At 42.9% G+C, this 17,345-nt stretch overlaps 1 protein-coding gene across 6 annotated transcripts; it reads right to left on the bottom strand.

The window, feature by feature from the left end:
- Positions 1-6: 6 nt before the first annotated feature.
- ccdc187 (coiled-coil domain containing 187) lies at positions 7-14,637 on the bottom strand. 6 transcript variants are annotated; one of them, XM_031845040.1, is made up of 12 exons: positions 14,152-14,637; positions 13,663-13,858; positions 8,536-8,598; positions 8,135-8,273; positions 7,827-7,917; positions 3,672-3,750; positions 1,753-3,090; positions 1,005-1,291; positions 779-913; positions 485-579; positions 300-394; positions 7-214 (listed from the first exon to the last, which is right to left on the bottom strand). In XM_031845040.1, exons 2-12 carry the CDS (start codon positions 13,712-13,714, stop codon positions 66-68), a joined length of 2,523 nt encoding a protein of 840 aa, XP_031700900.1. In that variant the 5' UTR covers positions 13,715-13,858; positions 14,152-14,637; the 3' UTR covers positions 7-65. The 6 variants fall into 6 exon arrangements, with proteins under 6 accessions (XP_031700900.1, XP_031700899.1, XP_031700896.1 ...); XM_031845039.1 differs by having other exon boundaries at positions 13,663-13,755; XM_031845036.1 differs by lacking the exon at positions 13,663-13,858 and having other exon boundaries at positions 8,135-8,598.
- Positions 14,638-17,345: the final 2,708 nt, after the last annotated feature.

Genomic DNA, 17,345 nt, shown 5'->3' with positions numbered 1-17,345 from the left:
ACACACACACACACATATACACATACATACATACACACACTCACTCACTAACAGAATGTGTCAAATTATTGTTGCTTGCAATTGTCCTTCTTCTCTTTGGATTTTGCACGTCCTGATTTGTCCGTTTGCCGTTTTGTGGGTGGGATGAAAGTAGCCTCCTCGAGTAAGTCATGTAAGCCAGATTGCGGCATGGGAAGTGACTGACAGGTTGGCCCTGTATTAAAAGGAAACAGGATGTGAGTGTCCACCCATTGTTTTAATGGTTTCCTTTTAAGAATCATCTGTAATGTTTGCGGTACCTGCTGGTGCCGCTCTCAGGCTCTCTGTGCTTTCCCTCCTGGCCTGGAAGGTCGGGTCCAGCTCTTCCGCAATGTTTCGGATCTGTTGGACTTGTCTGGAAATGCAGCAGTTGTAATTCAGCATATCAAGTAGATGAACGACATACGGTCACAGTTTAAACGTATATTCATGGAGAGACAATTACGGTAGTGTGGAGATGGGGCTGGGCGGCTGGTTCTCTGGGGAGCAGTCCTCGGTGGGGGAAGGAAGGCCCTCTGAGTCAAGCCTCTCTCGACGGACCTGCAGATAGTGGAGAAAGGAGTACAACTCATTTCATCACCTCAAAAAATAAAAAAGAGATAATGAAAACATCATTAACACAGATTGTACCAAGGCAAGTGCGGGATTTGCAGTGTGAAAGAGTTAGTGAAGGACATGAATGGACGTGACATGTACTGTCTTAGGATGCTGGAACAGGTTTGCATTATTTATTATTTACCGGTCTGTCTCTTGCAGCCCGTCTGTCATGAACACCGATCATCGTGCTGTGCTCGCGCCACGATGCCGGCCCCTCTAGCTCACGAGATCTTCGCTTTGATTTAATTTCCTGCTTCTGCATAAAGCGTGCAATTTCCTAGTACAAAAAACAACAACAGTAGATCATTCCACAGGTGGCTATTAAACATGAGATACATTGGTACCGTTGATGTATCAATTCATCGTACCTCATCCTGCGCCACTTGCGCCACTCTGAAGTCTCCCTCTGGGTAAGAACGACATGGAGAGGGCTGGGAGTTCTGCGAAACCAAAACTGTGAAAGTCAGAAAAAAAAAAAGGAAGAGAATCCGTTCTGTCCTTTTTCCCTTGACTCCTAAATTCCCCCAAATTACCCTGCGCAACCGCCTTTCCTCTTCTTCCTGCAACTTGAGAGCCAGTTCTTCATCCTGTAGCACCTGGCGCAGCTCCCCCAGGTCCAGGCTGGCCTCGCCTGGCTCTGGCTGCAGTGGCGCTCCTAAGGTTAAATATGAAGCGTGTCAAATTAAAAAAGAAACTGAAGCGACTAATGATGACAACATGCATACAAGTAGTGGGAAAAAAAGATGAAAATCAGCGATGAATCACACAAGTGTACTGAAACTGAGGGAGAAAGACACAAAGACCAATGACCTTTGAATCACACCAAGAGATGAGAGGATGCAGTGTGTAAGGGTATGTTGCTCGGTTTTGAAAGGGACTTCACGGTACTTATTCCCTCACAAGATACAAATTCAAAGAACGAAGATGAGAATGAATGCACACATTGAAGAATATTTCAGGACTACTGGAATTATAGATATGAACAGGAAAATGTCCCTTCAGTAAGAGACCCCAAATCATTAGATGATGATTGAGGGAAGATGAGAGGAGCAGATGCTCAGAGAGGTAGGGAGCACAGCTCTGGAAGCTTTCCCTGGCTGCAGTTCTGTGCGTTACCTGCTGCCACGTGCCTTGACCTATCCCCGTTTGAAGCCCGGCTGCTGCTGAGGCTTTGGGTACGCTGTGCGGCTCTTCGACAGGGCCGCTCTCCTCTCCTCTCCACCTCCTGCTCCTCCTCTGAGCTTAACCTTTCTTCTATGGTCTTGTGCCAAGACCTCCGTTCGCTTGTTGTCCTCCTGACCCTGCAATCGTTTGCATGCCTCTCGCTCTCGTTAGTGTATCGGTGCTCTCTCCACCGTCTACTGCCTCCCCTTTCTCTCTTGGCAAGATTTGCATCTCTACTACTAATCTCGTAAATCTTTCCATCATGCTCCACGTCTTTGCCGTGCCGGTCCCCGTCTTCTCTGTGATCTCTCTCACTGTTCTCTTGGTGTCTCCTCCTCTCCCTGATATCTCCATGGAAACTGTGCCTGGTGGTGGCAGCTCTCTGGAAAGCTCTCTGATGTGGTTGGGAGTCACTGCAGGAGACCTCACTCCCATGGAGCACCTGGCTTTCTCTGCTTTGAGGCCTTATTTGAAGTGGCGCCCCGTCGCAGCCGAACCTCACAGGCACGCCCCTCTCTCTGAGGACCTGGCCCAGCATCTCCCAGACTCGTCTGGTTTCACCCTGCGGCCTGTAAGAGCTCCTGGTGTTGTCCTGAAAACGGACACGTTTGTCTGGGTTTTCCATATAGCTCCAGGTCCTCGCCACGTCTCCATTGCTGGGTTTACTCCGGTCATGTAGCCTGACAGATTCACTGCGACTACATCGCCTTTCTCTCACTTCGACTAACTTACTGTCTCTATCCTGATCTCTGCTACTGTGGAAACTCCGATACTCCTCTCTATGGTTCCTTTCCTGATCCAAATTCCTAGGCTTCCTCTGCTCTAGGTCACCACTTTCATTACAGTCCTCAGTCCATCCTCCTCTCTCCTCCTCTGTGAAGCTGCTGCGAGAGCAAAGACTTCTATAGCTTCTCTCTGGCGGCTGATATAAAGATGCCCGCTGTCGAGGAGGTGCCGTGTTGAGTCTTTCATTTAGTCTCTGGGACCAGACAGAGGGCTGCACAGAGAAAACTGTGTCCGAGTCCTCTGAATCCTCACTCAAACGCTCTCTCAATTCACTCCTGATTTCCCTCATGGAATCTGTGTGTCCTTGATTTGACCATGCAGTTGTGTGCGTCTGAGCTGCTACCCCCCTAGGGGAGTCAGCCAGAGGCCCAGTTAAGTCTGAATGGTTGTGAGAGGCAGAGCATTGCCACCTGGTGGTGGCAGATGAGTACTGCTCCTCTCCTTGCTGAAGGCCCCTGAGTGTGTGCTGGCGTGGGGATGGTAGCGCAGGATCGATAGTGCTGCCTTTAGTAATGCCAAACATGCAAACACAAAAGCAAGGAGGATGGGTGAGGCTGTTAGCAGGTACTATTAGAGAACTGCAGTTAATTATGAGGCAACATGTTGCATTCAAAATAGCAGCATGTGACGTTTTATATAAATATTCTAGACACAACTAAGGCATTGTAAATACAGATAATCAGTGATATCTAAAAGATAACAAGAGGGCAACGTGTTACAAGCATGAAACTGATTCAGAACACACACACAAGAAGAATAAACTGTAGTGTGACAGCTATGTAGAGAGGAGGTTTTTCTCATGCGGTTGTAATGTGGAGAATGACTTGCATACAACAATAAGCAGTAGCAATGAGGTAAAGCATGGTTAGAGACGAGCTAAGCAGGCTCTGGGGTTTATCCTACTTTCTTGCAAGTGTGACAAATAATTCTTAAAATCTCAGCAAATACACATATTTAGTTCAAAAAAAGCTACTTCCTAAAACTTATTTCCATATATTATACATTAGTCAACAATTTGAATATACTGCCGAATAATGCTAAAGATGGTGCTCTCTTGTTTAAAACATAAATAAATAAAACTGTACCTTCACTACGGCCCTCCTGCCCTCTGCTTATCCTCGTGGTTCTCTGCTTCTCCTTTTCCTGCATTCGTTTAGCTATTTCCTGTGAAGACACAGACGTACTGATTGCTTCTTTGCATTATAAACCATAATATGTATCCCATTTAAAATTTAGGCTAGATGAAGACCACAGAGAAATGGAGGTCAAATAAGCAAATAAACAGATACCCTTTTAAGGCTTTGAGAAGAATTTCCAACTAGATTAGAGTGACTGTTACAATCCTTTCATCCTAAACTGTATCATTTGCCAATAATAACTTTCATTTGGCTTATTTGCTTTAATTCAAAAACCAATGTATTTATCACAGCACAGCTAATAACGAAATGATCAGTACAACATGTAAAAACAAGCTCCACTCACGAAGAACAGTCAGGTTATACCATTGGTGTTCAACCATGAGTTGGCAGCATGCTGCAATTATTTTCTCAGACATCATTTATTCTGTGCCGTTTCCTCCAGCAGAGGGCAGAATAACAGATCGTGTAAAAAGAAAGCAAGGCGTCAGCTGTTCACCCAGACTCAACAATCACACAAGGAACACAATCCTGAGGAAACTTTTGATTAGTGTCTTATATATTTGCTTTTATGTTACCTTCTTTCCACAATTTACAAAAACTGGTCTAAGAAAAAACCTCTTATACTGTATTCAGTAAAAGAGCATTTTCAATCAACTGCTTGTCTGTTTCAGTTTCTCCCAAAAACATTCTCGGTTCCCTTTGATTTCATCTATACATTATTAGCTTTCAAGTAACATGAATGCAACATGGATCAAACTCTCAAACCCGTTTGCATCAAGAAGAGAATCTAATCCATCAGCATCTGGCATGTCTACGGAGAAGGAGGAGGAGGATACATCCAATGCAGAGGCCTGTTGGGTGACATAGTGCCACGATGACGTGACCTGACATCTCAGCTCTGGGTGGCCAAACTAATTACTTCAGACAGGGCTGTGGCTGACTCGATGGAATCTAGGAGACTCAATGAGAGACGCGCAAACTTTTAATCTCCCCGAGCCTGAACTCCGGACCAGAAACACTCAACAACAGAAGCAGGTCAACAGAAGTGTTTCACTAGAAGAAACCCCATGTCACTGGGGAATGCAGACTCTTACGAGAGCTGCTATGCTTGACTGCTCTCTGAAGGAGAACCCCCCCACCCCCACCCCCAAATGTCTCTGTGTTACTTTCCTTGGAAAGTCCACGACTAATAATGTTCTCTACAAATCAGCAAATCCTACCAGTGAAGTCTATGAAATCTCTCTCTGGAGGCTGCATTTGCAACATAAATCACAAGGAAAGGCTAACGCAGCTCCTTTTGTTTTGCAATCAGGGCGTGTGTGTCAGACACTTTGCCAGCATCAGCAGACAATTAGCAGCTTGCTGTGGCAGGTTAGGCGCGGCTTGTCTTGCCACGGGGATCTGGCATTTAAAAATGCACAGCCTGATGCCTTCTGTTCCTTCATTAAAGACAAAATCTACAGGGAGGCAAATATTTAATCAACACCTCTGATCAGCCAGTCATTAAGAAAGGTGAGCTAACGGGAGCGTTAACAGTTCATCATCCGATCCAAACATCAACACTCAGGAATAGATGTATTATCACACCATTCGCTGCAGAACCCAGCATAAGATTTTAACCCACTAGGTCAAAGTGCATTTCATTCTGAGTGTAGACACCTCATGTTGGCTCCAACAGAGTGTAAACCCAAACCCTTTAGTAATGATGAATGAACCCCACAGTCTCTCTGACCTCACATCTACCAAACAAGGAGCTTTTATAAGCCTGTCCAAAACGGCAGAGTAAAGGAAAATATTATGCTGGAGCAGCCTTGTGACGCAGGCCGCTCCACTAGACCAGCTGGGGAGTTTCATGGCATAGTTGGCTCTTTTTCCCCCACAATGCTCTCTCTTACACAGCTCAACCTATCATTTCTGTTGGTAGGTAGATTTTCAGTCAAGACATGAAGACGTTTCTGAGGAGCTGGGCTCAGGGAGAAATGATTGATGGGAACCATCTGGTTGCCCCGTTGTGTTTGGGTTGCAAGAAGAATGTTTTTGTATCTAAAAGATCTAGAGCTGTAACACAAATCAGGACTAGGGGAAATGGGAAAACAAGTGTCAACCATCACAGCAGTATCGAGATATTAATGTTATATTATATGTTTTCATTTAACCCGCCTCTTCTCAAACTACGCATGTCGAGTGTGCACATCGAGTGTGGCTACATGTGAACACACACGTGTGTGGTCTGTGGTGTATCAAGAGGTTGATGGTGCATGTCTGGAATCAACCTCCAGAGAAATAGCTTGAGCCATCATCCAGATGGGTAGCTGACAGGTTGTGTCTCTGTTTAACAGCTGACTTTGCTCACACAGCCCCCTTACGGCACAGTGGATACATCAGAGGCCCAGAGCAGCACTTTGCTGCAACCGCCATTCATTATGGATTCAGTTTGTCCTGAGAGAGAGCAAAGTGAACCGTATGATACTGCCTGACCTGCTGGTAACAGGGAGATAATTAAATGATATACAAGTATGTCCCAGGTGCCATATAGGTCTACGAGTCCCTGTGCTGAATGAAAATGTAAAGATAATGCTGGGGCTATTTTAAGTCTGCTTCAACTGCCATGGTTGCCCTTCTAGATTAGGCCCAGTTCTGTCTGCACACAGTCATGCAGTTTGAGATACATAGAATCATTAACATACCTCTATAAATCAGCTATACTCTGCTTTGTGCGCCACCTTACTGAGTCAGATGATACATTACAGCATTATCCATTAACACAGACTTTTATGGCTCGGACTAGATAGTGGTTTGAGACATTTTGAACAGACGCATTGATAAAACTTCTTACCTCTGGCATTAACGTGTTCATACAGAACAGTGTCTCGCTGTGCTCTGGTTGCTGACAGCAACTTGACACCCACAGGAAAGGATTTGTTCCTCTTTTAAGAGCAAATCCCTCAAAAATGTTTCGCTTTAAAACCTTCGCTGTCATGTTTGTGTCTTCTTATTAGCTGGAACAACTTTCGGTTCAAAGCTAATCTCAACCATAGAGGTTTTAATTTAAAAAATGACAAAATAAGTGACTGGTAAAGGAACATTGCTTTTCAACCTTTCCATATATCAGTCATCCAAGGGGCATACGTATATATATATTTTCCACAATATTCTCCAACTATGTGTGGGCAAAATAAAGATTTGTTTATCAGTGATATCATATGATGGACAGATCTGAGGCTCACTGTTCAGTGAGTTTCCTCTCATTCCCTAGAAACATGGGCAAGTTGACCTTTTCAAGGAGTTTCTTTGGATTTGGTGCAATGCATGTTGGCACAGATTCAAGCCCCACATGATGGCCTGAATGATGATTGGATAATGTTTGGACTCTTAAATCTGGCTGATTTTAATGGAAGACGGTAAGTAGAGCTGCTATGGTGGATGTTAGCAATTTCACCTGTTCTCATCCACACAAAGGTAGCTACTGTTTGACTGTTGTGCACTGTAAAAAAGGATCAATGAATATTGGGTTTGTAGTATTCATGCACAGGTTGATTTGTATTTTCAGTATTAAAATAAATCTTGTGGCAAAGAGCAGTTCAACTGAAAACTGCATTTTATATTAAATAAAAACATCTTAATGTATCATTTAGGCTTCATATTTGAGTAGTATTTGGTCTATCTATTTAAAGAGCTGCAGTAAATAGTAGCCTGTGTGTAGCAGCCTGCTGACTGACAAAAGATTTATCATATTGAGGTGGGTACGTGGATTATTGACAAGTAGGTGCAGATCAATGTGACGTCAGAACTGACCTTTATACTTGGTTATACTGGTCGAAGCATTTAAAGTAAAACAAAGTCTGCATGAAACTAACTGGTGCATGTATTCACTGTGGGAAAGGCTGTGAATACTAAAGTTTTGTTTTACTCGCACTTGGTGCCGTAGCGCGAGCCTCCGCAGATGGCGTGCAAGCTCCGAGCATAGACGGTGGCGTTTATACTGTATATATATTGTGTATAAACAATGAAACAATGAAAGTGGAATCTTCTTTTTAAGAAAGTTGCTAGATATTAATTGGATAAATGCAAACCAGATGCAGACAGTGAGTTTGTACTCACCTCATCCTCCTGCTCCCTCCTCCGGGCCTCCTCAGCACAACGCTGGATCTCCTCCTGAATTACACGGGCATACTCAAAGTCCTCCATCTCTCTACAGTCGGGAGGAAAAAAAAAAGAAAAAAAAAAAAAGACTTCTCACACTTGTGACATATGTGATAAAACTACAAACATCAATGTAAATTTAGAATATAAATCTGCATAGTAGATCTATACAGAGCAGGGTCAGGGTACATCAGGACGCTGATATGTGAATAGTGCAGCAGTGTGAGCTGTGTTACAGTGCTTTTTGGGGAGCAGGGGTAACCCACAGTTGTCTGGAGGCCTGTCTGAGGAGGGTGCTCTGCTGGGCCTGCTCCTCTTCCTCCTCATCCTGCAGCATCTTTGCTACACGGATGTCGTTCTGCACTAGCTGGTTCTTCTGGATGTTGGTTGTATAGTATTGCTCGACTATATGGGCAAAACAGAGAAGAATGGCACAAGGTAGGACAGTCTCAATGTGTGGCAATGAAAGACCATGTGTAATCAAAAATTGTATGTATGTATGTATGTATGTATATGTATATGTATGTATATAACAATTATGTAAATTCCTTAGCATAATAACTAAAGATGAAGCCACACAACACAGAAAGTAGTGCTTCACTAAGACAGACTAGAGAGCAGCCCCCATAATACAAATGACTACACATTTTTGCCACATTCTACTTACTCTCCTGTTCCTGCAGGTTGTGTGCCAGCGCTCCATCCTCCAGCACAGCAAAACACTGGCACACTGAAACAACAGAGGAAAGCTTCAGTATCATGCAAAAGGTTACAAATGGAGAAGTTCCGATACTATATTTCATTCCCGACACCGATACGTGAACTTGTGTATCGGCCGATACCCAGTACCAATCCGTTACAAGTGCATCAAAAACTACCTTAACTAACTTACTATCAACTAAGATTCTATCAAAATAACCAGTAGAATCTGCGCCATACTGGGCATTTAGAGATGTTTCTGGTGGAGCGGCATGTTCGCCCGCTGAGTCCCGTTAATCTTTATATTTTAAATCCTGAATTACAAACCAGCTTTATAAACCAGTTTGCAGTCTCTTTTTTAAGTTTCTGACACTCTCTGTTCTCCATATGCTCTGACATAAGATCAGTTAATAGACCCACATAATCTCTGATACCCGATCCCACTTCTAGTTACAAAGTGTTCAAACAGGACTGGAGTGTGAATGAAGTACGCTGTTCTCTCAGCTTGAGGATCACTAAAACAACAGAACATGAATGGCCCTACTTGCTCCATCCAGACCCACTGTTGAGCTCTTGGGCAGCGTGAAATAAGGCAACATTCTGGTTCAGCCCTTTGTCTAAAGGGAAGGAATAGGATACAAGTGCTGTGTGTCATTATGGCTGGTTTTGTTTGACAGACAAAGGGTGGAGGAGTAAAAACATTTACCACTCTGGCGTGAATTACCTGTTAAATATATAAAAGGCCCTCATAAATCCTCATCATAACAGGGTGCTAGTGTTCCAGAGGAACACCCAAGTGGCCACAATGTTTACCGTCCTCCCAAAGTTACTTGGTTTAGTAGCGACAGAGGAACAGGTCCACCTCAACGGAAGCATTCATGTGACCAGAGAGTCGCAGTGTGATTTTTTAAATTGTGGTTTCAATGATCTTAAGGAGGAAGGTACATGTTTTTCATTCACTAATGTGCTCACTATGACTAGCAAATGAAGATGCAAAGTTTAGGAACTACCACCTGCAACCATTTCTACTGTGAAGCCATGTGCAGATGGTACGAAAGTATGCTGAGTGAAATCTGTAAGGTTGTCGTAAATCCCAAGGCTTTAGCTAAGAGCTCTCTAGTCTGTACACCAACTCTGTCTGCTTCTCCACATCAAGCCACTCTGTGGCAAAGCACATGATCCCACAGTCTCACCAGCTGCTGCTGGATATGGTAATAACAGATCGGTTTCATGTCACTAACGCCCGCTTAAGTCTAGCCTCGTCCTGTTTTGTCAGAAAGCTGACAAAAGACCTTGAGACCTAGACACAAGAACAACTATGCAAAAAAAATGTTCCCAAGCGTGTGAAGTCAAAAGGGATCGAGAGACAGTTGATTGCTGTGTTTTGACCGGAGTTCATTTTAAGACTCCAATAATAATGTGGTGAATACCCACAGTTGTGGTCTGTACATCGGGTTTAACAGGACTGTTAGATTCTCCTCTATAGCCATGCCCAGTGTTTACAGGAGTCCTAAATGAGCCTCGATAGCGTCTATGTGCCGAGGCCCACGGGTGTTTAAAGTCTGTCAAACTACTTCAAAAAGTACTCCGGAGAAAATAAACGCAGACAGTCAGCAGCAGCGCTGCAGAACCAGCTGTTTTCTCCACTGCCTCCATATTTGCAGACACGCAGCTCACTGTGACCTGAAAAAAACTGCTTCGCTATGTCACAGATTTTCATCGGGGAACCTAGAATGGAATAGAATCTATTCAATAATGCTTTCAAATGCCAGGAGGACAGAGAACAGTGTTTATGAAGAGTTCATGGCTACATTTACATCCATGTGCGTAATGCTCAATACTCAAGTATTCCGTTTATGAGAGGAGTTGACACATAAATGCCATATGTTGTTTATAATAACCTATTTAACAATCATAGCAGTTGAGGTGCCAATAGGATCCAGTATCTGGTATACTGTGCGTGTAAACCTGGCTGTCACTGTAAGCGAGATTTCAAAGCTAAGACATTTATTCTCACTTAGTTTTCTCAGGGACTCAATTGTGCTTGTTTATCTCTTCAGAAAAAGAACAAATACAAAAAGTGAATGAACAGACGACAAGCAAAGACCCTGGAAGTTTACAGACTAGCTGTAGATTAGCTGGATGCTGTCATGGATGACGGGAACGAATGGGTGGCCTCAAGATGCATCGTAAGAATGACATCGAGCCTACAGCCTATGTTCAATTTAAACACTTATAGAACTGCTTCTGAGTTGATATAACAAGTCAAAACTGAGGACAGCTCCTCTTTGTCCAGTTCTGTAAATACGGAAATGACAGAAAAAAAAAAGTGCTTCTGAAACATTCTTGTGGTAAGATTAAGTCAAACTCGATTGGAAAAAGAAAACAACGTTCTTGCTGAGAATAACTCTCGGGGTATGTTTTAGTCTGGGGGGGCCCAGCAGTCAAAGTTCATAGAAATCACCCAGAGAGCTGAGCCCTCTAAAGGGTCTGTTTACACCATAGAAGACCACATAATACCACACTGAGTTAACCCACACCAAGACAGACACGCATTACCACTTACACCTGTCGTGGAGCTTAAGAGACTATCCGCTAAATGGCTCTCCAACCTGCCCATATGTGTCCAGTCGTCAATGAGGAGGAGCCATTAAGTCAAACGCTTGGTGTTAATCCAACAGGATAAACTGACTGTTCAAAACATGAGTTTACTCTTAAATCCAACTCAGAACAAAAGAAAGTAGGGAAAGATGGGGGAGAATGACAGTCTTGTCTGTGCATGCACACAAACGTGGATGAGGGTGTGTCTGCATTGCGGGTTAACTTGATTTTCCAGCCTCCTTTAAACACATTACCCTCCGATGGGAGGGACAAGGAGACCGAGTTATTACGACTGCTAAACAGGTTTTGATGGACAGGGTGTGCAGTGCGTTTTCAAAAATCTCCTCCTACTATATAAGCTTCTTTATAAAGGGAACTGAAAGGACCCTGCTAGGCCATGTCAGGTTCCTAAGAGGATAGCAGATCAGGGATCCAGCAGACAACAGAAATTGTCTGTGGCATTTAAACACCACAGGCTAAGATCCACTGAGGGGTAAGAATGTCTAAGAAAGAGTGCAAGGCAACATGAACAAGTAGGCTATATAAGATTTCAAAATATATCCAGCAACCCGCTGCATTACCCAGTATATTCCCCAAGAATGTGGGCAGACCGTCTCTGCAGTAAAACTGTGGGAGACGGGATATTATTATGAGCACTAAACCACGGCCTGCATGACCTCAAAGCCTAAACAGTCAAAACAAAGGAATTATTTCATATTTTAATGCCTCTTGTCCCCTACAAATATGCCATGGTCGTCCAAAATAGAAAAATTAAATGTAAGGCTATTTTTTTTCATTTTTTGCTGATGTAACTAAATCTCAGAGGTGAATGCAAGCCCTTTGTATTCAAGCAGAACTCCAACCCACATTAGAGAACTGACAACCAATCATCTAAAATAAAAAAATATGCAGATTATCTCAGGCATCCAGCTTGAGGAGAACAGACGCTCAAACACTGACAAAGATATTTCTCTTTCATCTTCGCAGCTACTCGGATAGCAGCACTGGCAAGTGCCTGCCAAACAAAGAAAGCGGCGAAAGGAGAAAATGACAAGGGTTCTATTTTCAGCCAAAATCCTCCACCCACCCACCCACCGACCTCTCTCTCTCTCTCATCTGCTCGCCACTTTTTGCACAAAATTTCACCAATAAGTGTTCATCCAACAACTCTCTGTGCTGAGTAATAAACTAGACGAACTGGGTGAAACTCATGGAGAACAAAGAGAGGTAAGGAGGGGTAATGGGACTCTGGGTCAGATGGTGAGAGTGAAATTAGGAACGGGGGGGTGGGGGAATTCCTCTGAGAGCTGCATTCCCTCTGCACATCAGGCTATATCTGCAGCAGCCAGAGGAGGGACAAAACAGGAACTGATAAGGGGGGGGGGGGCATCGAAAACGAAGAAAGTTGACTTGGCCGAGTCTCTCGGATCCAGAGTAAAAGTGAAGGAGAAGTGAGACACGGGAACTATACGGCTCATGGGGAAATTGAAGCATAAACACCCACAATGTTAGGCTAAGTAAACAACCCCAGTGCCACAGAGAGGGACAACGGCACAGTTTGACAAATCTGTCTGGTGAAAGTAGATGATGAGCGGAAAAAATGACACGGACCAGACATCTGATTTACATGCTGCCATTGTCTCAATGAGCAGTTTATTGCTGCAGTTACTGGCTTTGTTTGCACGCTGGGCCCTGCTCGATTAAGCATAAAAATGCAAAGCTGCACAGTGTGCCCTTTGTTTATGGAAACTAGAGTGGAGTGTTGAATTATCTCCTTCGATAAAAGACGTGCAGACCTATTTCTAGCCCGTTCATTAGTGTGGACACACCAAAGACCGAGTCAACGCTCGACATCCAGGCCACAGCTTCGACATTCCTTACCTGTGACTGTTTTCAGACTTACACGCAGTCAGAAAAAAAAACTATTTAGTTCATAGGAGGTGCTTTGCTATGACAAATTCTGTTTCCGTGCATGTGAAATAACATTTCCAAAAATCTCATTCCTTATCTGCTCCCAGCACACCAGACCCGTCTATGACGAGAGCCATCTCTGCTGCCTGTAGTCAAAACATATCACAAGCAACTTCTCATCTAAGATGGAGAGCTGGAGTAGTGCTACCACAGAAATCAAGAAGACACAGAAGTACAGAAGATAAGCTACCATTTGGTGCCAAGGCCAGTTATTCATAGCGCCAAAAAAAACAACAACAATAGGACGTTGTCATGTGTCTCAATCTCTCTAAAGCATGCAGCAGACAAGTATGTCCTTCGTATTAGCTGTGCTGAAGATTCCATGAATCAAATGCTTTATCCCTACTGGCTCCAGATCTGCAGTTCAGTAGCTGACCCTGACCTCTGGTCTCCCTGAGGGGGGCTAAACAAAAATAACTTTCCTCCAAGACAGACCATGAACCATTGTGCACACACTATTCAATACTCAAAGTGTCTATACAGTGGATGCCAGGGTTGGGTCAGTGTGGAAGTATGATCTTACCTTCTTGTACACGTGGAAGGTTGGACTGGTCAATTTCCAGCTCTGCCATCATTGTCCCTGTTTTGTCACAGCCTCATGGTGACACAGAAGACCCTGGCGCCAGATAGGGAACTTTGTTATGATCTGGTTATTACCTTAAGTGAAATGGGACTTAAAGGCAAGGTACACACCAGAGGGAAAGACACCTGCAAGCTAACTACACAGAGAGGCATTTGGTGAACATTAGTGTCTTTAAGTTAAACGCATAACTGGTTTATCTCAGTGGTGTTAATGCAAAAACCAGTCCGCTAATTACTAACAAACTCAGCATGCAGTCTTTACTGACAGCAACCAAGCTAACACGAGCAGTGCTGCTGTCAACAGTAACGTTCAGCTAACTATAGGTTAAAACATTAACGTTATCTGCATTGCAGTAGGCCACTTGTTTTGTCGAGCAAAGAACAATAATAACCAAACTAACAATGTAAGAGTCGATGTTTCATAACCTACCTGTTCCCAGCACGCTGCCCACACAGGCTCCAGTGTTTTGGCTGCACACGCAGCCTATTCAACAAGTACCAAACAAAAGAGCCAAAGTGTCAACTTTGTCCGCTCCGTCGCACTTTCCCTCTCCCTCCCTTCCTCTCTTCTTTCTGTGTCTCTATGTATCCAAAATGTCACGAACGTGCTTGGCCGTTTATAGCGCCTGTGCTTATGTGGTGTGCAATTATTTAGACGGAACCGGCGGCGGTTGTCGACTGAATGAAACAAAGCCCCGGACGTCGAGTCGTGATGGGAAGCAAGGGTGGACAAACTTAACCCACAACAGGCTCTTCGCTCCGGCTGCTTCTCCGCAGCTCCTGTTCGGCAGCAGTGGGGGCGTTTAACGGCTGGTGCCTTCAGGTGCTCCTTCAAACTCCGATTTATCGACACCAGTCACGGTGCGCGCCAGCAGAAATGACAGCTGGCGTTATTTTTCTTTTTCTTTTTCTTTAACCGTCTTGGAACGGAGATGGAACAATGTAGAGATAAATCCGATAATCGGGGTTAAAGACTAGCCGACTCAGGTCAAAGGGTTAGATTACGGATTAAGCAGCGTAAAGAAAGGCACACTGTCCAGCAACACAACAGTAGACTTTCACCTTCACTTAGTGAAACCTAACAACTCGAATATCATACAAGCCAACCTGAAGCCACTTTCATGTGTGCACACTGAAGTGCAATATTTCGAACAGGTATTGAAGGCAACTTTTAACCCGCCGATTGTTCTAATGACAAGTTCTTCTGGCGTTTTCAAAGCAGAAGTGTGTCTGCATTTTATTATTTTAATTAAAAAAGATAAATAAGTGGAAATATTATTGTGGAGAAAACTGCTTGGTACCATTGTTACCAAGTAACCATTTTGGCAACTAAAAGTGTTAAAGCAAGATATGATAATGTGGCAAAACATTTCAGTTGACTTGTGGTTCAAGACGACTTGATAACAGATAAATAACAGCCACTGTCACATTTTCCTCCAGTGTGCATCTAAATCTTCTAGATGAGCAGTGAAATAACTGATTTAATCAGCTAGGGAGGAAACTATCCTGTACACTTTGTAAAGTATAATGCATATGTCAGGAATAATAACAAAAGTCCCATTTCTGAGGAAGATGATATACTTCTTTTAAAAAGTAAATGTAAAAAAAGTAGGCTATTTAGGTTTTGAAGGCTACATGGTTTGTGATTCAATTTGCACTTTGTCAATTTGAGATTCTTTGAATAATCTTAAATTAAGTAAGGAAAAAAAGACTAGCGTCTAGGAAGATAATACCTTCAAGCTACTCTCAAAAGATTAGAATGGAGGCTAACTTGCTGAAGATCTATAAGTAGACCTATATTCTATAAACTATGTGGTTTTCTAGACGTAATGTTGCCCTCTGCTGGCTGAACATGCGTCAGTCAGATTTCCAGTAGGCCGAATATAGTCAACAAGTCATAACAACCTGTCAGGTCACATAGCTTTGACTATTGGCTGTTTGATGGGACATGTAGCTTCCGGAGCTAAGATCTTCAGCAGATTATAAACTGTCTATAAATCAGGTATTTTCAGTAATAATGTGAATGTGAAATCAAAGGGGAATAAAACGAATCTCATCTGAATCATGTCTGGTGTACCGATGGGGATATTTCAGTAATGAAGCAAATTATATTTTTCATAAATGGAACCATCAAATTCTGCTTTTACTAGATGTACAAAAGGTACTTCACAAAATTCAGAGGGAGATATTTCTGTTGTTACTTTAATGAGTATATTATTAAGCTGTAGATCATTTTTTTCTTCTTCTGCTAAAACAAACGACACACTCAGAACACAGGACACATGGCATGGCTGTTTTAAACCACCCACCAGGTGAGATAATGCAGACCAAGCACCATTTTGTCCATAACCGTTCAACAATTCTGCATATTAATGCGACAGCATTCTAACCTCTAAAAGGGACAGTTTGTCATATTTTGCACTACTTTTGCTACATCAGCGTATTTTACTACAAACACTTGTTCTCATTCATATTTAACGTTCTGAAAGCAGGATTTTATGAGACTTATTTTTCGTAAAGTAACTCATTTATGTATTACTTCAGGGAAAGTATTCAAATATATAAGTGTTTCCATGGGAATTCTTAACAAATACATGCAGAGTTGAGTTTAGCCTCTAAACTTTGTTTACAGTGAATGGTCAAGATGTCAACAACAATTCTCTCTATGTAACACCATCATCGATGCAGCTTTTTGATCTGTTACAGCTACTCTTAGAATTTAACTATTGTTAAGTCCACTCTGCTTTGTTCACACTGATCCAAATTATATCGTATGAATCTCAAGAAAAGTGTCCATTTTGCTTACGAAACAAGTGGACCTTGAAGCCATTCAAGATTCCCCATTCAAATTGTAAAAGAGGACCCCATATATTGCAAGATAAACCCCAAGCATGGGGGAGACTACATTTAGTTGAGAGGCCGGAATAAACAGCGGGGCCTTGACTAATACAGAATATAAATCGTAATAGCTTTTTATGATATAAAGCAACACCTAATGGAGTGTCTGGTCTTCTGGCAGTAAAACGAAATGTCACTGTCGCTTCGTCGATCCTCATTATCATACAAGAGACTGAACATTGATGTCACACTTCTAATAAATATACAAATTACATACAGATGGGCAAAATGTGACGCTGTAAGTCGCTTTCTCCACCTGTTCCAAGTCTCCACTGACAGGAAATGTTTTCTGACTCTGTCCATCTATGCTGGACGTTCTAATAAAGTTGAGTTTTATTGCATGACTCAGAAGAAGTGAAGGCACAAGTTTACCATCTTACCACAACAAGCCCTCTAAATAATATGCATGTATCAATTAGATTCAATGACCCGTAGAACATTTTCATCTTTTAAATTGACTTAAAATGTCAGATGACTCATAGGCTCCAAGGCCTACAATATTTTAGCATCACTACTGAACCACTCTCTGCAAGTAATTATGCTGTTTTATTAGGAATTATCACTGCTTTGTATGCAGCTCCAATCGTGGAGCTTTTTTCCCCCTGTGGGCTCTGAGTCAAGAGGATTCAAATGGCCCTCGAGTTTAATGAGCTGGTAGCATAAAGGCATTAGTCATTTGGCTGCCCCGTGTGTCCACCTGCTCTCCTATGGGGTGTTCTTGAGAAT

This window comes from Anarrhichthys ocellatus, unplaced genomic scaffold (genome assembly GCF_004355925.1).
Source record: "Anarrhichthys ocellatus isolate YVR2014 unplaced genomic scaffold, GSC_Weel_1.0 scaffold5, whole genome shotgun sequence".
NCBI classification, from domain to species: Eukaryota; Metazoa; Chordata; class Actinopteri; order Perciformes; family Anarhichadidae; genus Anarrhichthys; species Anarrhichthys ocellatus.
This window is presented reverse-complemented; position numbering and strand designations above follow the sequence as displayed.

What these genes read in the sequence shown, in the direction of transcription:
- ccdc187 (XM_031845036.1), bottom strand. Translation starts at nt 8,424, where the DNA reads ATGCTAAGGAATTTACATAATTGTTATATACATACATATACATATACA. An exon ending in GGAGGGAGCAGGAGGATGAG is followed by an intron (nt 3,751 to 7,826) that starts GTGAGTACAAAC and finishes GTGTCTTCACAG; the next exon opens with GAAATAGCTAAACGAATGCA. An exon ending in GGGCTGCAAGAGACAGACCG is followed by an intron (nt 580 to 778) that starts GTAAATAATAAA and finishes CACTATCTGCAG; the next exon opens with GTCCGTCGAGAGAGGCTTGA.